Source organism: Morchella importuna (assembly GCF_003444635.1).
Source record: "Morchella importuna strain M04M26 chromosome Unknown Morimp01GS026, whole genome shotgun sequence".
In the NCBI taxonomy this organism is placed as follows: Eukaryota; Fungi; Ascomycota; class Pezizomycetes; order Pezizales; family Morchellaceae; genus Morchella; species Morchella importuna.
The window spans coordinates 700,168-721,081 of NW_025763423.1; the positions used below are offsets into that span (position 1 = coordinate 700,168).

At 47.3% G+C, this 20,914-nt stretch overlaps 4 protein-coding genes across 4 annotated transcripts; 3 read left to right on the forward strand and 1 right to left on the reverse strand.

Moving 5' to 3' along the window:
- Positions 1-1,790: 1,790 nt before the first annotated feature.
- LAJ45_07925 (uncharacterized protein) lies at positions 1,791-4,217 on the forward strand (the record flags this gene model as incomplete). Its single annotated transcript, XM_046117480.1, has 4 exons — positions 1,791-1,895; positions 2,068-2,887; positions 2,945-3,115; positions 3,175-4,217. 4 exons carry the CDS (start codon positions 1,791-1,793, stop codon positions 4,215-4,217), a joined length of 2,139 nt encoding a protein of 712 aa, XP_045969465.1.
- An 11,051-nt stretch (positions 4,218-15,268) lies between these two features.
- Positions 15,269-16,103, reverse strand: LAJ45_07926 (uncharacterized protein; the record flags this gene model as incomplete). Its single annotated transcript, XM_046117481.1, has 3 exons — positions 15,269-15,294; positions 15,532-15,719; positions 15,811-16,103. The coding sequence occupies 3 exons, from the start codon at positions 16,101-16,103 to the stop codon at positions 15,269-15,271; spliced, it is 507 nt and encodes a 168-aa protein (XP_045969466.1).
- Positions 16,104-17,203: 1,100 nt separating this feature from the next.
- LAJ45_07927 (uncharacterized protein) lies at positions 17,204-18,543 on the forward strand (the record flags this gene model as incomplete). The annotated part of the gene is made up of 8 exons (XM_046117482.1): positions 17,204-17,366; positions 17,583-17,770; positions 17,832-17,855; positions 17,931-17,970; positions 18,052-18,142; positions 18,219-18,263; positions 18,351-18,366; positions 18,433-18,543. 8 exons carry the CDS (start codon positions 17,204-17,206, stop codon positions 18,541-18,543), a joined length of 678 nt encoding a protein of 225 aa, XP_045969467.1.
- A 693-nt stretch (positions 18,544-19,236) lies between these two features.
- On the forward strand, positions 19,237-20,815 carry LAJ45_07928 (uncharacterized protein; the record flags this gene model as incomplete). Its single annotated transcript, XM_046117483.1, has 9 exons — positions 19,237-19,249; positions 19,323-19,354; positions 19,477-19,587; positions 19,646-19,733; positions 19,793-20,170; positions 20,233-20,317; positions 20,368-20,518; positions 20,588-20,727; positions 20,812-20,815. 9 exons carry the CDS (start codon positions 19,237-19,239, stop codon positions 20,813-20,815), a joined length of 1,002 nt encoding a protein of 333 aa, XP_045969468.1.
- Positions 20,816-20,914: the final 99 nt, after the last annotated feature.

Sequence of the window (20,914 nt, forward strand, 5' to 3'; positions counted from 1 at the left end):
AGAGGCAGGACTTGTTTGTGAGCCATCGGTTTCTATTTGCTGCCTGCAGGCATGCAGGTCATGGTCCTGGGCTGAATGAGAAAGAGGTGTGGTAGGGTGGAGGTTGTGGGAATAGAGAGGAGTAGGTAGGAGCTGTGCAAATCAGTCTCAGTCAGCCACAGATATGTCAACCTACGGACCCCCCTTTTTCGGACGCTCCCGCCTCCAGACAGATAGACACAACCGTATTTTGCTTTTGCATGTAATGTATGTACGTATGGATGTATGTACTCCGCAGATGCTCTCCCGAGTCTTGTTTGGTGATGAGTGAGGGAGAGCTAGACAAGAGGCTCCTCACGGTGTCGGTACCTACACCCTCTCCACATAGATTTCCATACGCATCAGCGACTTCTGTGGACCAAATAGATAATTCAAATATCGCTGGAGGTGGGCAGCACCCGCTGCTGCACAGCACAGTACATCCATTACCTCGACTGGCGGAATAACCCATCCACGCACCCACGCAGCAGCTCTTGTCTGCAGCGTGCATAGGACCGAGAGAGGCGCCAAATGTGATACATCAAGTTGAGGAGCTGAAAAAATCCGATATGTAGATACGCTCGGACCTCCAATGGATGATCCAGGCCGCCTTCCTTGCACTTTGTGCAACGGTAGTTTTACGCTGGGGGCGAGTGGGTAACCACACAGTCGTCTAGAGAGTGAATCGCTCACATCTCAGTGCTATATATGCCCCGCAGGTTCTTCATCAGTATCACATATCACTTTGCCTCACAAAACCTTTTTCTTGCCTACCTACTGCTGCTTGCAACTTTTTGCTTTGAAGCGCTCCTCGACAAGCCTTCCTTTCCCTCGCGCCCGCGGAATTCTGGTGGGTTCCTTACTAGAGGGTGATCCAACGCAACCGCTTTCTTAGTCTGAACCTGCGCACAGTGACTTTTTTCCTTTGCCCTTTACTCACTCCCCCTTGCTACTCTTTTTTTGCCTCGAGCTACCCAGCAAAGCCAGCCAATCCTGCTGCTGCACTTACCCATCCCAGGAAGAAGCTTCTTTCCCCAGCTTTTTTGATATCCTTCCCCCCATCGTTCCTTGGTCTCCTCGGTTTCCCCCCCAAATTTAATCTCCAACAACATTTCGTGGATCGTCGATTGTCGATCCCCAGTAACTACGTACCTTTGAAAAAGAAGTATACCTAGCGGTCCTCGTGAAAAATAGATTTACCTTCACTGGCTGCTGCTGCTGCAAAACATTCGCGACAAAAAGTCAGCGATCGCGATCGTTACCACGCGCATTCCCGACACACATCAATTCTCATATCGAAATCCCTGCGACTGCCGGGGTATTCTGGGAGATCTGACAGGACATCCTGTGTGCTCAACAACGGCATTCTAGAATAAAACCACTAATCGAAGGCGGTGAGATTTTTTGTCGCGGAAGGCCGTTTATATCGCCTTGACGCCTTTTTGATCGCCCATCTATCTCATCTCAAGCAATCAAGCAATCGAGTCCGGTTAATTGAGATCTGATCGCATTAGATCTAGAAAACGGCCGATTTGATTGCAGCTTCGATCGCGTACGTCGTGTAGGAAGCGCACGCGGAAGAATAGTGCGTTGGTGTAGGGAGCTAAGCAAGGAAGCAAAGGCAGAGGTTGATAGAACCTTTTTTTTTACAAAGGAGGCTGCGCGAAAGCTTGTTTAGTTGCAGGCTGAGATAGAAGTTATTTGTGGTTTGGTGGACATTTGTTTTCCACAACCTTCACAAATAGCAACCCAGCTGCTGAGGTGGTCCTGGAATGACTTTGCTTGGTCGAATCCCTACTAGGGAAACGCATTTTCCTGTGTCATCGCCGGTGGACAAGTCGCCCAATAATATGCAGTTTCGTTCGAAGTCCTTTGCGGTACGCTTTTTGATGTTCCTATCATTTCCCTCCTTCCTTTTTTTTTTTTACCTGCAGAAAAAACATCCTGTTCTCTACACTTCCATATCAATTCTTATTTAAATATTTTGTCCAATCGTTCAACTTTCAAAACTTCTGTGATTCTTGAAAAGTGGCTCATTTATGTCCTCAGGCCCATATCGGAGAGGTCAAGAACCTCCAAAATTATTGCCGCAATACTGCTAGCCAGTACGCACTCCTTATAGTCGACTCGCACGGAACCTCTCAGGTGTATGGGTCCGATGCTTTCAAACCTCGCCTGGATGCCTGGTTTGCAGACCATGTCCGCAGGGAAGCCGCCCAAATTTCAGTACAATCTGTCCAAAAATGCGGGATGCAGCAGCGCAGCAACGGAATGAACTACGACAAGGACGACCAATCACCAAGGCAGCTCGATATCGCTGCTGATGGTGACGTAGACGACGATGATGAGGGAAACGATGAGGATGGCGCAACTTGGGCGGACGCAGAGGGGGAGGACGAAAATGGTGACCACTCTAGCAGACAGCAAACTCCCCCACAATACGGCGTTGATAAAATAATGCGCAATGCTCTTCCACCACCACCTGAGGATCAGCGTCGCATGATGCGTGTCAATCATCGCAAGCGATCGCTCGACAACGAGACAACACCAGGAAAGAAGCGGCGCCCAACTGTAAAGCGAAATGTGCGCAGATCATCATCGTCGGGCGAATCTGGCGATGTTGTTCTACAAGAGGAGGTAGAATACAAGGGATTAGACATTACGAACGAGGAAGAGGTTAATACCTTTTTCGAGACCCGTCTCCGACAGATGCAGCAGCTTGTTTGCAAGGTGGTTGCAAAATGTTGGATTAAGGTTATCGAGCCCAAGAAGCAATCGAATTTCCCTTACAATCGAGGCGAGGAAAGTAAGCCATCATGGTGGCCTGCGAACGCCCGGCACAAGGAGCCAGATCATTTGATGAAACCTGGTATGTCACACCAATCTTTAAAATCAACATGAAGAGCGGTTATTAATTGATTCATAGAACGTCTAAGATTGCTGTTAACTATGCTTCGCTGCCGAAAGGTTCCTGTGTCAAAACTGGAAGCTGCTACAGCTGAAGCTACAGCCCACATTCCCCTCGAAAAAGCACCGCTCCTAGAAGAGATTTACCGTGTTGCGAAGCTAGAAGAGCGTTTTCTAGCTGGTGGACTTGGTACCTTCCACTTATCTCTGATATTCGATTATACCGTTCCAATGCTAACTAAATTACAGCGCCTGGAACTCTGTGCTACGTTGCAGCTTCAGAAAAGATCGTCAAAAGTCCAAATCAAAAGGCGCCTTCCCCTAAAATGATTGGAGGTGGAAACTCATCCTCGTCCCCAGCTAGTAGTGTGCATGCTGGAGGATCCATTCGATCCAATTTGGGTCGTAGGATGTCGGCGGCTAGCCCAGATGGACAGCAGCTTTCTCCAGTTCTCACAACTAGAGATACCAATCTTCGAGTTGCTCCCCGAATTAACACAGGCGACGCAATTGCGTCAAACACAATGCCTCGTCTGCAACCGCACAATCCCTTCTCAGGGACAAGAACCCAGACGAACATTCAGCCTCTTAACCCAACCGGGGCTCTTGGGTATAGCACTGGTGCCTTTGCTCCCCAATCATCAGCCGTCCAAGAGGAACAGCAGGAGTACATGAATAACCACCAGATTCCCATGTACTTCAGTGTCTTGAGCCACCAGCAACAGCAACAGCAGCAACAGCAACAGCAACATCGTCACTCTGTGTCTCATTTCCCGGTGCAAAACACCCCGCATCTCCGACGCAGCAATACGATGCCTGCTGTCCCCCAGACATCAGCGGCCTATCAGAATTGGAACTCTCAGATCCCCAGCGGCATGCCTAATGGTTCGATGGTAGGCGGGGGAGGGATGTACTCCCCTTACAGCCCCAGCGCCCAATCTCAGCAGTCCCCGCACGGACCCCACCATCAAGTGCATGGTGTCTCGCAGACTGGAAGCACACCTCCCACGCCCGTGACTGCTTCTTCGTACCAACAGCCGATGCAGCTACCCCCGCCTCTCCCGCCAATGCATCAGCATCAGCAACCTCTGGTCACATCTCCTCCTCATGATATTGATGGAGGCGAGAATCGCAACGAACAGTACGAAAACCATGCCATGCCGGCTCCTATGAGGAATACTCACAACAACTCCGGCATCAGTTACTCCGACTTTCTCGCCAGTGACTTGGCAAACGCTGAGAATTCTGCTGGGAATGTTAATGATGGCCAGCAGGCTGTGCCAAGCAAGTAAATAGCATGTTTTTCTTTCAGTATCTATTGGGGAGGTGGAGTTGTGAGTTCAAGGTTCTGGCGTAAGGAGATCAACTTTTTTCATTTTTTTTTCAACTGCATGGGTTTTGTTTGCCAAGATATGGAGGCGTTGCGTAGGTATGGTTACGCCGCGGAGTTTTATTCTTTTACTTTAGTATCAATGATACGTACGTGCCGCAGATTGAGTCGGAAGCAAGCTTTACTCTATTTCTTTGAGTCACTTCTCTATTTTTCTTTGTTCATTTTGGGTTTTATTTCATTACGGGTTGGAGGTATTCCTCTTTTTTTCTTCCTTTTCAGAGATGCTTCCATTTTCTTTCTTCACTGGTTTTGGCAAGAGATTTGTTAATACCCATGCTCTGCTGTATATTTAAATTGCTAGGCATTTGAGCGTCCTATCCTTATCATTTTTTATGTCAATATAAGTACTTTCTGTTATGTTTTTTGCCTATATTTTTATACTAGGCAGTTGATCATGTATGATGTTCTTTTTATTTAGCGAGAGGGTTGAGCTGGGAGTCGTATTCAAGGTGTTTGTGGGGATTTACAAAGATATTGTGTTGATTTGTTTTATTTTTATTTTACTCCAATCCGTGCATTCTCAGACATAACTTTACGGGTAAGGTTGAATTTCCTCGTTATTTATAGGACTGAAGAAGGCACGAGGTACTGCGGACCACTAGGAACTTCACTTATTCTTACTACAATACACAATACTATCAAGCATCTTATCAAAGTTTCAGTTCCTCCGATTCGTTCACTGTCAATGTAAAAAAAACACCATAGGGTATCGGTGTCTACTCAAAGTAGATATCTACAATAAACGGATGTGTGTACTAGCGGGTAGGGGTAAGTCTGTTGACGGTGGCCGTGGTTGCAACAGTTCTCACTGTCAACAGACTTACCGCTAGTACAGGAATGGTGACAATCCCGCTAATATCCGTCTCCTACCAATCTACCTGCATAACCCTGGCCCAAATTCTCTGCAGCAGATTGGCCGACTGTAGGTACATGAAGATTTACAGCATACCCTCCTAGCCCATGATGGGGGTAGGATAATTGCGGGGTAGTGGGAGCGATGCCATGACGGGGAGTTACCGAGTGGGGGCTGAGTGGGGTAAGGGGCCGAAGAAGAAAGTGGAAAGAAAGGGAAGTTATGAAAATTTGCATATCACCAAGACGACTAGGGCGGCCTTGACGAATATAAAGAGGCTAATGATTTAGGAACTGACGAATGAGCTCAATGATAGGGTACACGATCCAGATATATACATGAAGTCAGACTACTCCGGCACAAACATCTATCGTCGTCGTTTAAAACAAAAGATAAGAAAGCTTATTCTTGGTAACACATTACTCTACATGTATGCAGGGTCTTCATGCGAGGTTTGGCTTGGATGAATCTTATCCGGAAGACAGGGATCGATCATGTGAGATCACTCGGTCGTAGTTCAGCAGGGGTACAAGGCAAAGAAGGTAATGATATAATTGCAAATCATATAGCTCGTACCATGGATATGGTGAGTTCAGTATGTATACAGGTAGTACGTATGGGTATTTAATAGCATGTAGAATATATAAAATATGCAAGTGGTATTTAGAATTAGGCCACACAGCTGTACAGTTAGTAAAGGAAATTAATTAAGAGGAAATCATGCGTCTTCAGTTATTCGCCTGGTTCCCGCGTTTGCCAAAAGTCATTTCTCTTCTTACTAGATTAATTGCACTTTTCACCGCTGCCGTTACTCTTGCCAAGGTAAATATCCGAAGTTGACGCACAAAGCGCGCACACCTTATCTCCATTTCCACATCTTTACTCAACGACGGCCAAGCGGTGGCCATCCAAACTTAGAGTATGTGTGTGTGTGTGTATGCACTTAACTCTCACAGAAAAGATAAGTCTCCCTTCCGACAGTATATTTCCAATTTCATATTGATACACCTATCCAGGTTCTTCGCGGGGATAGAGGTCCTTGCGCTAGTAGCCTAACATATTTGAAAGTAACCGGAGGACAACCCCCTATTGCAACAACACCGCAGTCCTATTACCTCCCAATGCCCATGCGTTCCTTAAACACGCCCCCAGGTCCGCCTCCACCTCCACCCCGCAATAGTTGTAAACGAGATCATTCAGCCATTCTTTATTGGGCCGAGGAGTTCAGCTCCGAAAGGGATGTTGCATCTACATAGCAAGCTAGTTTCAAAACTCTTTTCTTAGTCTGTCTTGGTCCAAGCTCAGAATTGTGTGTTGCAGGTTACGTGTTCCACATGGTTTTCATGAGAGTCAAAGAGGCGTGGTTACGGGCAGGTCTCAGAAAGTGGTGAATATGACTCTTGGCTCTTGAATGCCAGCCCACGCTTATGGGTCACGGTCGATCATCAGCATTCCTGTGGCCGACCCGTGTCTCTTGCACAAACCATCAACGGGTTTAAAGCATTTCTAATGCACGCCACAGTGTTCCAGACTTCCAGTTTTGTGTTCCCGACGCCATTGCGGGGGTGTTATTTTAACTATTGTGTCAGTAGCCTTAAGAGGCAAGCCATCCTCATCCCCCCTTTCGTGCGCTATAATTTTTATTCACGTTAATGGTATACGTATGATTGGTATCGACGCGAGTCGCCGCTCAAACTGCAAGAACGTAACCGGTATGAGGTATGCCGATGCCGATTAACTGACTGATCATGGGTTATGTATCGGCACAGATGGGGACCGAGTTGAGAATTGTGTCGGGGGGATGGGTCTGATCAAGATCCACTCGCCGAAATTCACTTTGACATGCCGTGAAGATGAACAGTATTGAGCTTCTTCTGTGCTTTGTATCCTTTATAGATGTGCCGCGACCATGACCACCACGGCATCATTAAGAATACTGAGGTTAGGTCTGATGAGTGCACTGGATATCTTCACAAGACCTACCTAGTGTTGAGAAAGCGCGATTGAAATAGGAACCCAGGCTAGCTTCAGGAGATGACATTGCCGTTCTGTATACGATTGCCTAAATCGCCAATACTCTCGCCTCAAGACTAGTTGAACTAATGTTGATTCTTTGTTGAAACTTGGCTTGAGGTCTACAGGTTTTTTTTTCCATACCGCGCCGAGAAGGCACTTGAAGAATGAAGGCACTGTAGAGGGGTAGTGATTTGCGTCGTTTATCTATGGCCTAGAAGGTCTAGAGTCGTTATAGGATGAGGTTTAATTCGGTGAGGGGCGGATCAACTACCATACAAAGCAGGAGTTGGGCGGCCTTGGGTGAGAACTTAATCTTGGACTTCTAGAGTAGATCCTAGATATAAGGATGTAGGTACTGATGGAGCATTATTCCAATGTCAACAATGAAGTTATTGATTATCGGGTAAATCTAGGTGATGTCCCCGTGCAGAACCCTAGCCCACGAATATCTTGAGCGAGTTTCGCAAATTTTAGAGTCAACCCCTCTGTTACACGGCCACTAGTGCTTATGCTGACCTTAGCGGCCTATGGTATCTACAAAGGGAATTGGTCTCCTGCCAATAGTGATGCAGGACTTAGTCCAGCATGTGATTATCCCATGCTAACACCTCCTGTTTTCTAAGAAGCACGCGCAGAGGCTTGATACGAGGCTTACTTCTCATCAACGCCCCTTACATGTAATATATATCAAACTGAGCATAAACTGACACTGATCGTCATGAATTGGTTATGTTTGGCCCCGAGCTGTATTGCGCATGCCTGCATATGATATCGATGAATTTTCATGTTTGAAATTGATGGTGTGGTAGATAGTGACCATTTTAAAGACCACGTCATTATTTTGTCGATCTATCAGTAGGTTTCCAATTAATCGAAGAAAGAATGGTAGGAGGTCCGTGCCGAGTGATGGCCTGTGAGTGAGTAGGCCACGTAAAAGTGGATAGATTTTCTAGTCATGCATGGAGACCACTTTAATCGAGTTGCAGTCCTATGTACGAGACCCGTGGGGGTTCCTCCATAAGATAAGTATGAGTGTATGAGTGTATGAGTGTTTGTGACATTGGTGTGCGGTGACCGGTTTATTTGATTGATACACGCTTTCAAGTATGTATGGTGTCACCCGCGCAATGTATCACCACTGTGGATATAATATGTACTGGCTGACGCTTGATATAAGATCCCTAAGCGCGCTCTCAACTTTTGACAAGCTACAAGTTGAACTAGAGTTACGAAACCCAGAAGTGATTTAATATAGATAACCTAAAATGACCTAGGTATCGAAAGATAGGTAATTGTGGTAATTTTTCTATGCAGGTAAACTGAAATTAACACAATGTTGTACCAGGAATGGGACATGCAAGGACGCGCTTCAGCGACTAGGTCAGGTGAGATGTGATAAAGCCGAGTGACGTTTCATGATCGGACGACTCATTGTTTTTTTTGTTTTTTTGTTTAATTCATTAATTGCATTGGACGACTCGTTGTATCTCAAAGGAAAATTCGGCGACCCCTCTGCAGAGTAGTTTGAATCTGATGGGAATCTTCATTGAATAGCTCCTCCTATTTTCTCCCTCTATAATTGAGTATAGCAGGGCGAGGAGTTCTTGTTACGGCGAGCTCTCCGGCTCTTTATAAACTCTGATGGCGGCGGCGCCAATTCTTGTATAGTCTAGGATAAACATCAACACAAGGTAGTGTGTATATATACTGTATTTTCTCTCCCTTAGAAGTAGTGTGGTCTGCGAGGAGGCTCGAAGCGAGGTTTGAGAGTGTCCTCGAGGTTCCTCATCCTCGCTGACCTCTGTCCTTGTCTGACCTCGAGGTCCAACATCATTGTCCTCGAGGAAGGTTCCGGGAGAGCAAAACGCGGTATATATTTCATTCAAAAACCATAATCTATCTTTGGGCAATTGACCTCATCTCAATCGGGAAGATTATATAGGTGTATAGTGTGCCAAGAACTTTCCTCAGGGGCCCTCGAGCAAAAGACAGGTAGTGTCCTTGAGGCAAGGGCGCGGGGGCATAGAGACGCTTGTCCTCGTGGGCCGCACTACTTAGAAGTAGGCCTTGGGGGTAGGCCTTCGAGGTAGATCATAAACTGTACTTCTCCCTATACTACTGCACCTCGAGATTTCTCTAGTAAGTTCAAACTGCTGTAATACCCGTTAGACGTTGGCTTGAAAACGAGAATGATATATCCAGCCAGAACTGCCAGAGTCGTAGCTGGAGTGTGTGTATGTCCTTGGCTCATTAATACATCACCACAATCCATGATTGTGGCAAATAGGAATAGTGAACAGTCGTGCCAATGATGATCAGGAGGGTTATCGACCAAATGCGAGAAAAAAACTTTCTGTGACTGAAGTTACGGTCTTTAATACTATCCCATATAGGTATTGTAGTCGACGAGCCGGGTCTGCTCGAGTTCACAGCTCGAACATAATGCTTGCCAGAGCCTTAATGATGAGTCAGGCTTTCTAGAAGTGTATATTTGGGTACTTGGTCTGATGTATCAGTAGAGTTTTAATTTGATTTTTTTTTAAATCTTTTTGAGATGCCCGAGTTTTGCTACGACCAGATGTGATACCACAAGCCGAGCAGAGCAGGCTTCCTCGGTCGGTGAGTAGTTTAAGCCAACAGTAACGGGGTATATAGGTGGTCAATCCACAAGGTGTTGTCCCCCACGCAGGGGGTGAATCAACTCTTAAGATAATTAAAGCTTTTTGACCATGTTAGCAGAAGAACGTGGTATATGACCACGTTGAACACAGAACTCTTGAGGCCGAAGTAGAAGTTGAGGTCCTTGAGCTGCCTCTGTCGGCTGGTCCCGTAAATATACTTGTATCCCCGGAGGGGATGAAGTATATCAATTTTTGGATGAGTTCCGATTGTTGCTGGCTTGTATTGTTGCTCCCGTCTCGTTGGACTCTCAGAGTGGAGGGAAATCATTCAACCCCGTGCCTTTCGCCTTTTTCGGGACCTACCTTGTCGAACTATGCACCATGAATCATAATTTACACCACTTAAACGATCCATTGATGGCTCCAAGCTCGGGCCAGGAGGGCACCGATTTAACTTGGTGATTGCCCACCACAAGCAGGGTACCAACTCCCTCCCTTTCTTCCTCTCCTGCTGTTCCGGGTGCGAAAGAGAGTGTAGGTACGTTTGCTCTTCACTTCACTATAGAAAATTTAGTCCATATAGCGGAGATAGCGGGGGTCGGAATCTCGTGACAGAATGGGGAGGATTCCAAAAGTTTGAACAACGATCCCTATGCGGGTTTCTTTCTATCTCTCCGAAAACCGTTGATGTGTAGTGCATGGTTGCGTATATGGAACTAGATTTTGGATGAGGAAACTCTTTGTAGAAATGGTGTTACCAGGGTGGGTGATGGGCCGAGAATGAAAAGTATGATGAAGTGGCTAGGACTCTTCACCTGGCTTTGGTGGGGTGGTTTAGGGTTTAAGGCCTGTTTTCTTGGCACACGAGTGATATATCATGACGATAGTCTACCTTATAATGTACACCCCAGTCCAAAAGTCATCGTCCAACGACAAAACCACACCAAAAAGCAACCCTTTTCAACTTCATGCCCCGCCACACCTGTGGTGAGTGATAATATGAGGCTTTGCAGAACATATTCCAGGAATAAAAATGTCTATCCCAAAAATTCGGACTGCAGAAATATATATTTTTGCATGAACTGTGGGGTTTCTTCTTGAAACTCCAAGACCAACATCACATCCATACTGGGCGGTCTGGCTGCTTTTGTAACTGTTTTCTGGGCGTGAAATTCATAAATTGAGGTGCTTATAAGTATATTTATCTGTTCATGTAATACCAAGAATTTATCAGTGTTACTGCGTTATGGGGAAATGCCACGTTTTGGCGAATTTGGTGTGTTTTCGTTGTCGTACGATGACTTTTGAACTGGAGCTGTACCTAAACCTATCATATGGAATTTTCTTTGTCCTTGATCGCCGTAGTGTTGCGGTTGGAGAACCATATTGAGGGAGAATGATGGGATATATTCGATTTCTTCAGCCTCGAAGGAGGTCGGCCTCGAGTTGTCTTGATCTGCCTCGAGTACTTAGTTGTCAGTAGGTACGGTGACGTATTGCAACATTCATGGCGTAAGAAATTTGAAGACCTCTTTATCAATTATACTCCTATCATCCAGACTGAGTTAGAAGGGCACATAATTATCTCCAATATTCTGGACAGAGTGAGGTGTTGTTCATCGAGATACATCGACATCACTATATGTACTAGCTTGGGTTATGCCTCTGGATATCTCGTGCCCATTACTACGCGCAAGACCTCTTATAAACGGGGATATCAACTGTAATCGCATGGCCGAGGCCGGCGCGTGGCTCCATATAGAAGGCTCTGACCGATATATGTCTCCGATAACATCAGTTCTCGACCCGCAGGAGTAGACCGGGATACTTTAATTTCAGTCTAGTCTGTTTGTACCCGGAACTGGTAAAAAAAAAAAAAGGCTGTGATCTTTCTTACTCTTGTTGGGTAGCTACAGAGCCAGCGGAGCTCTTTTTCTTTTTCTTTTATTCTGCTTAATTCATTAATGCCAGCGGTACTCGGAGGGTAAGGCTGTTTTGAAGAAATAGTTGATATTGTCCATATACTACGCTACTCCAATTCTTTCCTGGAAAATATGGATAGGAAAGTAACAGATCATCTAGCCTCAAGTCCTCGCTTTATAGTGTGTGTGGCTATATATGGTGTTTGTGGCTACAGCAAAACCTATCATAATTCCACCCCGCGGTAGCCGAAGTTTGCTGGAATTATCGTAGGGATGGAGTTTAGAGAGAGGTATTTGTTAACAAACTGCAGGTATCGTTCCCTCCAACCGCTGGAAGTTTGGTAAAGATGGAATTTCGAGAGGGTGGAATCATGATAGGTTTCTCTGTATATCCAGGTTTAAAGGCGCCAGGATTAAGTTATGCTAGTACTAAATACCTTGTTTTGTTCTGTGTAGATATCGTATGCAAAAAGAGAAGAAAGAAAAGAAAAGGGACTGGGGCTTTCGGGTGGAACGGCAGTCAGGCGGTGGACCTTGCAAGGTAAACTTTTCTTACATATGGCGAGAAAACAGAATCAAAGCCTAGACCGTTCCTAAAATATCTACAGAACACCCATAGCCCGTAGCAAGCCAATTAGAGGTGAGAAGAAATCCGATATATCAAGCATTGAAAACCGAGTGATACTCCATGATTGCAATTCACATCAGTCAAGCTATCTCGAATACACAAATACTCTCTCTGTGGTAATATTCGAAAAAAAGTGGAACCGAGAGGGGTGTAGGAACAGGGGTAGAAGGAAGGGAGAGCCTGGCGCCGGGAACAGAGAGACTGGAATGGGGTCGGAGTAAATTAAAGACGATGCATGGGCCTATTAATACGGCCCTGACCGGCTGGCTTAGTTTAAAAGATGTTTGTAGACTCTAGCCCATCTATGTCTGCGGTTAGTTGGTAGCCAACTGCAGGCATGTATTATAGCTACATATACGGGTATCCGCGGAAAGAGACGTAGAGCTTGGTGGGAGATATTACGAATAGTCTTCAATTCCGGCCCACCGCGCGAAATGGAAACACAATCAAAACCTTATGAAATCTTCAATCAGATCTAACCTATGATCAATAGCCTAAAGCCTTCAGCCCTAGGTAGATACCCCCTACGAAGCGCAAGAAGCCGGCAACACAAGAGTCCAATACTCCGAGTGATAACCTATGACTCCGGCACCAACCCGACCCGCCCACCCTCGCCGACAGAGGCATCTACCATGCCATACCAACAGGACGGGTATGCGGGTACGCACCCACAGGGTGTACCGGCGCGGGGGGGCTGTTGCTATAGATGGTCCGGCCGCCGGTGGGTCGGGCAGACGGGCGACGGGTTGAAATGTCTACGGCGCTCTGCGCTCGCTGACGTCGTATGAAGCCCCGGGTCTCTCGGATGTATTCCTGCGCGGTCGCCTAGGGCTGAATACACCGCTTTGCGGAGATTAGTAGAGCGAGTATACAACGGGCGTGCGACGGGGCGGGAGGTATAGCTGTTAAGGGTCGATATAGCGCACAGATTGGAGAGCGAGGCGAGACCAAGCATGTAGCGCAGCGGATGACAATGAAGTTCCCACGGGAAGAAAACCGAGAGTGTGGTTTAGAGGCGGGGGAACTCAACCACGAGTACCCGCCGACCATCAGCGCTGTGTCTCGCACCCGTGCCGCACCACCCCGGTCGTGTCGATACGTTACCCGCAATAGCATCACACGCTCTCACTCGCCGCCCACCCCGCAACGCCGGGTGCAAGGCCCGAAGAACCAGCCAGAGCAATTCCGATCCGCCTATGCACTGTCTCCCTCTCCGAACGTAACACACGTAACGCACCCAAGCCATAACCCACGCCCCGGCCGCCCAAGCTGACACCGCGCCCCGCCAAAACCACAAAAACCCGTCATCCCGATCATTGGCCAGCCCACGACACGAAGGCTGTATGTAACCACACCACGCACCACCAACAACCACAGCCCATAAGCACAACACCAACACGTAGACACAGCACCGTGCTAAACCCCTCTCTCCCCCTCTTTTCTCGCTCTTATCGCTCCACCAATCGCCCCCCCCCCGCGTCCGGTGAAGGTCACGTTACCGGTGAGCAACCAACGACCAACCGCCTGTGTGCTGCCTGCTGCCTGATACATACATACATGTGGGTACGTATTGCACCATATCTACCTGCACGCCTGCGGCGAAACAAAACACACGCAGCAACCGTTGCCTTCGCTTGCTCTCTGTCTACTCTATGTACCTAGCTAGTCTTACCGAGACGAAAGCTTAATCTTGGTTTCTGTCTGAAACCCTTCCAGCGTCCCCCTGAAACGTCGGTAGACGCCCCCCCTCGCCCCCCCGTCTCGACGTTTGGTACCCGGGGTAGAACGAGGGTAAAAGGGTGGCCTTATAAAGGTACCAGCGCCCCGGGAGTAAGAAAAAAGGGGGAGAAGCCTAGGGGGGAAAGCCTTGACATGTCATGGATGGATCGATGGATGGGTGGGTGGGTGAATTTCTATAGATTTATCTGCCCACCTGCCTGTCCCCCCTTATCAACCCCCGACATTGACCGTGGCCGTGGCCGTAACCGTGGCCGTGAAGGTCCGGCTGTTCCTGTTCATCTGGACTACATGTGCCGGTGCGGGGGAGATTGAGATGGTCTTCCCGATCGATGGTGAATATAAATTAGATCCAGATAACGTCCGGTCAGAAGGGGCCGCCCGGTATGCAGATAGATAGTAGAATACATGCAGAGAGATAAAGAAAATAGTACAGAGGGAGCGTATAGCTTGGTAACTAAGGGGGTAATATGTTATAATGATGATGATGCAGATGAACAAATGGGATTGAAAAAAAAAATGCAAACAAATGATTGTTTGACCGGTAGAGAGGCGACAAGAAATAACAACAAAGGGAAAACCTCAATCCCCCTTCAAAGTTCACAAAATAAAAGTGCAGAAATCGAAAATGAAAAAAAGTATAGAGATCTCCCAAGTAAATTGAATCCTCTAGCACCTAGCCATTGAACCTTGGCACTCTGCTGTGGTTGTTATCGGCAGTGTCCTTGCAAGCTACCCATGACAACAAGAGCTGCCGTTAGGGTATCCCTTTTTTTTTTGTTCGGTTTTTGATCCTTTTTTTATATCCCCTTTTGGCACAAACACCACTCCCGGGGCCATTGCACGAGCACTGCAACGGTCGCAGGACGCTCCGGGAGAGGAGTAGTGATGCAACCACAGCCCAGCCTAACCCAGCCTAACCCAGCCTAACCCAACCAACCCACCAGTATAAACCCCCAAAATTACAACCAAAGTAAAAACTCCAACCCAATTCCAGGCCACCCTAATCCAAACACCATCCCTCTTCGGTACAGAGCGGATTGAAAAGAAGAAAAACACAAGAAACACAAAAGGAAGACCAGATATGATAGAGTCGAGTAATCCAATGAAACAGGGGGGGGGGGGGGTATAGCCAAGCTAGACGTATGCGGCAAATATGCGGTTTGAATATCCCTACGAGAAAAACACAGCTCGGGGATCTAAAAAAGAACTTGTTAGCCATGATGCTCTGCAATATACCAACATTCATGAACGCCTAGCGAAAATCGCACGAATTGGACAGAGAAGAGGGCCGGGAATTTGGACAGAAAGCGGATTCGATTTCTGCATGTCTTACTGGTTGCATCACCCAACCATTTCTGTCCAAATTGCCCGAAACCTCAAACCTCGTGCAATTCTATTTTTGGAGAAAATAAAGAACATTGTGTGGTGCTTACCCATGGGCCTGCCGTCAGGAGCGATTCCATTCTTTGCGAGCTTTTGAACCATGTATAGCTGGCGGGCTTCATCAAAGCCGACTTTCTGGCTCCTCATGATTTTGAGGATTTCTTTCTTGGAGGCGACGTCTAGACCGGCGCGCGAGTCGCCGTCCTGGACATTGCCGGCGAGGCTAAAGGCATCGGAACTACGTAGAATTAGTATCAACTTCTGAATATCATCAAGACGCGGTATTGGGAGCTAGCATAGCTAGCTAGCTACCCGGAGCTATCGCTTACCTTAATCCGGCCTCGATATCGCCCTCAAATGAAGAGCTTAGACGATGGTATGCATTCTCGGGAATGATATTTGAGAGAAACGGTAACCAACGAGAACGAGTAATATAGAGGCCTATTGGTGACGCAGGGGGAGAAGCAGAAGGGGAAGCAGAAGAAGAGTTAGGCTGCGATTGCACTGAATATTGTTGCGCAGAACGAACGGGGGATGGAGGCGGCGACGACATACCGGTTGAGATCACCATTAAGAAGATGGCCCACGACCAGAGGATGTAGTTTTCTGTCAAGATGGCCATGACGAGAGGGGGGGGGGTGTGTGCGGATGTTATGTATGTTGTGATTTACCTGCACCTTATTTTTTTTCTATTGATTCCAAGTTTAGACTTGTATGTTCTTTCTCGGTATGGCTTTAGGGAGAAGCCCTTTCTTTGGAACGAGCGGGTTTCTGGGCTTGGGGTAGCTGTATGCAGATGTAGGTAGCTGTGTGGAGAGGAATCGATATGCGGGGGGTAAGCGGAGGGGGTAAAGGCGAGACAAAAGAAAACAAGGAATGAGTGGAATCCAGCAGAGCGGCAGTTTTAGGATGTGACAAAAGGGAAATAGAGTGTGCTGTTTGGTGTTTTTCACTGCCAAAGTAGAAAAGAGCTGATAGAGATCTTGGTTTGCAAAGGAGGAATAGTTTTGGGGAGGAAAGGATCGTCAAGAACTTAACGCCAGGCGGTTGATCCGGAACCGTCAATGGAAATAGAAACGCATGACGGGGGATGTTTGGGGTGCCTTTACTTGGCTGTGGCGGTGTTTTAGAAATCACTGGGTACGGTTACAGGTTACTCTACATAGTAAGATGGAGGGAGTGGTGTGTGTTTCGCGCGCGCCCGGGAGCTTGGTGGATCGTAGGCGGATTGGCCGGGGGGGATTAAAAGTGGGCGTCGTCATGTACTCGCGTCAGGGAAAAAGAACCAGAACATGCAAGTGAGAAAGCAGGGATTATTTGTATGGAGTGGCGCTGAGCTGCCATACAGTGGTGGGTAATAAGTCATCGGACGACCTAGCCACAATTTTGCCTGCAAACGCGTATTTTGGTGGCGTTCCGTCTGATGACTTATTACCCACCGCTGTACAAACTAGGCATTTGCATGTTCTGCAGAAGTCAGTGAGGTAAACAAAGCCTATTGTCTAAATCGGGCGGTAACTTGTGTAACTTACAGAACGCTGCATGCCAGAAAAGGGAGAGGCATCTGCAAACAGAAAGGATTCATTCCAGACTTGACTAGCGTCTAGAAATAGAGACGAGAGTCTGGCCACAAGGGTGACGGGAAGCGATGATTCTTGCTTTCTAGAACGTCAATCGTCAAAAGGACCCTGGCCTGGATAAAGTATAGTCGTAGGGCGCCTGATGCATGGGGTTTGGGGTTTGGGGCTAGGTCGTGGGAAACCCTGGTTACCGTCACGGATTGCCCACAAACCCAAACCGTTACGCCAGTTGACCGAAAGTTTCACCCCCCCCAAACATTACAACGACCACCCACCATTTCGACGCCGTCAATATCGCTTTTTAGGTCAGTAATGCCATTCTCAAGTCCCGTCGTCATTTGAGTCTAGTTCTGCTGGAATTTTGTGCCTTTGTGCTTCGCTCTTTTGGGTGAAATATTGAAGAGTATGGAATTTTAGGGTTTTGGGGTTTTAGGGTTTTGGGGATATTGGATGGAGGAGATGTACCTCAAAAAGAATCAAAGCTTAATTAAATGAGTTTTACTAAATACAAGCTCCTGTAGGAACCCCTCCCACATCACACAAATCACCAAACATCACAATGTCGAACGTTGTCGTCAATGTCTCCTCTGACCTTCTGTGGGCCATCACCAGGAACAACTCCTCCTACATCGTCAAGCGTGGTGTTGGAAATGAGCGGGTCACCTTCTCCAAGGAGCCTTTGAACTTGACCAACAAGCACTCTCGCAAGGTATTTCCCCTTATATTTTGAGATAGAGAGGCTCTCGAGTCGATTGCTGACTTAGTAATAGCACTCCGGACTTGTCAACGAGAAGGTTGGAATTGCTCCACATCACGTGCTCGGTGCATTAACCAGGGCTATTGATTAACGAGTGATTTTCTGTAAATAGGCTGTTGGCGTTCAGGCTAACGAGAATGGCGGTGTTACTTGTATGTTTCAGTTCTGAAATGGAGGAGGAGGGAGAGGCCGGGGCACTTCATGATATAAGCAGACACTAACATGGACCACAGTGATCACCAAGAAGAGCCACGAGAAGTACGGCTCAAAGCCCGCCTCCCTCTATGACACCACCGCGTTCTCAAAGAACAAGTCTCAGCGCAAGTAGGTTCACGGAGAAATAATTACCCGGGGGAGGGCCAATGATAGGTTGGGTTAGCTGACAAATCGATCACTCAAGGACCTATGCTGCGATTGTCAACCGTGTCGCTAAGAAGCACTACCGGTAAGTTATGATTCTGACTTCTTTTTGATATTTGGTATTCGGTATCTTTCGGATGGCTTGCTGACTTGAGGTTTTCACTTCAATTAGACCCGACCTCCGCCAGGCATGTTATTCCTGTTTCCCTTAACTCCCGTACTTACCCGATAGCCGATCCTAACAACCGGAACAGGAGGCTGTTGCTCGTGCCAGTGCCATCAAGAGGTCGCAGAGACCCGTCAAGGCCACCCCTGCCAGCAAGCCGAGAGGTGTCAAGGCCAAGGCCGCCGCCGAGAAGGCTTAGATAAAATAAACGGTTTTGTGTGGAGAGTGGGGGTCGAAGCATTTTTTTTTTCTCCTGTAGTGAAAATAAATGAAAAACTTTACTATCTCGGAATTCTTTACCTTTACTTTTTTCCTTTCCTTTTCTTTTCGTCTGCATACGGTACTGGAATAATTACCCAGCTACCAGGCACTAAGCCATCTATCCGATTTGAGAAGCAAAAGTAGGTCTGGAGTAACCCACATGTAAAGCAAAGCGGTTAAGCGCATGGTGTTGTAAGCTTCCCTCCGAGCCAACCACTCAGTACAATGCTTGTGCGACCGTAGTTCGGCCCGCGGTAGACATCCCCGCAATCATCCGAGGCGGAGTTTCGGCCGGCGAATTTGTAGAATCCAATACGTGAATCGTTTTGCGAAAGGTAGGGATGTACGGGAGATGTAAGTGTGAAATTCACAGCGTGGGGTACATCTGGCTACGATGAAGATGAAGGACTCGATGAGGAGTGCATGTGTTCGTAGCCGGCACCCCCGCTGCTGCGGGATTTGCAACGTCAACCCACCCCACCATGACCCCACCAAATACATAAAACATCAATTGATCCTCCTCATCCCCCTTTCAAAGTTCTCTCCAATCTTCACTTACTCGTCCACTACTTAAGAGATTACTTGACACTACGACTTTATTTCCTCTTTATTATCCGACACCGTAATCAAAATGGTCAAAGCTGGTAAGAAGCCTATGTGGACTCTTTTATTTGGTATAGTCGTTATTATTCTTGCTAAAAAAAAAGGATGTAATAGTTGTTCTTGGTGCTTCCGGTGGAATCGGGCAGGTAAACAAAGCGCCTCCTGAGGATTCGTTCTAGATTTTTGATGAGAACGGACGAAAGAGAAATAAAGAAGGGGGAAAAAAATGGAAGAGCTCAGTCATGCTAACGAGGTCCTACAACCATAGCCTCTGTCCCTCCTCCTCAAGGCTAGCCCCCTCATTGACGAATTGTCACTATACGACGTCGTCAACACCCCTGGTGTTGCCGCCGATCTCTCCCACATCTCTTCCCCCGCAGTAGGTGCCTCTTTCATCCATATTGTACCGTAATAGTTGAGCTTACATTGATATTTAGCAAATAACTGGATATCTCCCTGCCGATGATGGCCTCGAGAAGACTCTCACTGGTGCCGACATCGTTGTTATTCCTGCTGGAATCCCCCGTAAGTTTGGTCATCTATGTTAGCAGGCTTCGTGGGCATTAAATATTAACTACTGATAGGAAAGCCTGGAATGACTCGCGATGACCTCTTCAAGATCAATGCCGGAATTGTCCGTGACCTTGTTACTGGCATTGCCAAGTTCTGCCCCAAGGCTTTCATTCTGATTATTTCCAACCCTGTCAACTCAACTGTGCCCATTGCCGCAGAGATCCTCAAGGCCCACAAGGTCTTTGACCCCTCCCGTCTCTTTGGTGTAACTACTCTTGATGTTGTTCGTGCTTCAACCTTTACCGCCCAGATCACTGGGGAGAAGGACTCGCGCAAGATCGTGGTACCCGTCATTGGTGGCCATAGTGGAGAGACCATTGTTCCTTTATTGAGCTTGGCCAAACCTGCTTGCGACATTCCCGCTGATAAATTGGATGGACTTGTCCACCGTAAGTTATCCGCCTGGCATCTTGTTTTTCAGGCCTTTCATCTGACAGATCTGGTTTTGCAGGTATCCAGTTCGGAGGTGACGAGGTTGTTGCGGCCAAGAACGGTGGTGGTTCAGCCACCCTGTCCATGGCGTTTGCTGGTTTCAGGTGCATGACATCTAGCTAAATGGTTGACTTCAAAGCTAACTTGAAAATAGATTCGCTGAGTCGGTGATCAAGGCCCTCAAGGGCGAGAAGGGCATTGTTGAACCCACTTTTGTCTACCTACCTGGTGTCTCTGGTGGTGATGAAGTCAGCAAGTCCCTTGGTGGTGGCATCGACTTCTTCGCTGTCCCTGTTGAGCTCGGAGTACGAATTTACCCACCCTGTTATTAATGGAAATAATGCTGTTGGGATGAGATACTAACTATTGAATAGCCCCAAGGTGCCGTCAAGGCGACAAACCCCATCCCCACGATCAACGACAACGAGAAGAAGCTTCTCGAGATAGCGATCAAGGGACTCAAGGGAAACATTGAGAAGGGTGTCGAGTTCGCGAGAGCGGCTGAGCCTGCAAAGTTGTAAACCCTGATAAAAGCTCTTTCCTATCACTCGTATGCTTGGGTGTGAAGCTAACAATGGGCTTCATGATGTATTTGTAGATAAATATTTTACCGACTATTTAAAAAAGAAAACAAAGAAAAAAGAAGAAAAAAACAACTGGGGTTAGAATTCAACGTCACCAACTGTCGTTTGTGTACTTGG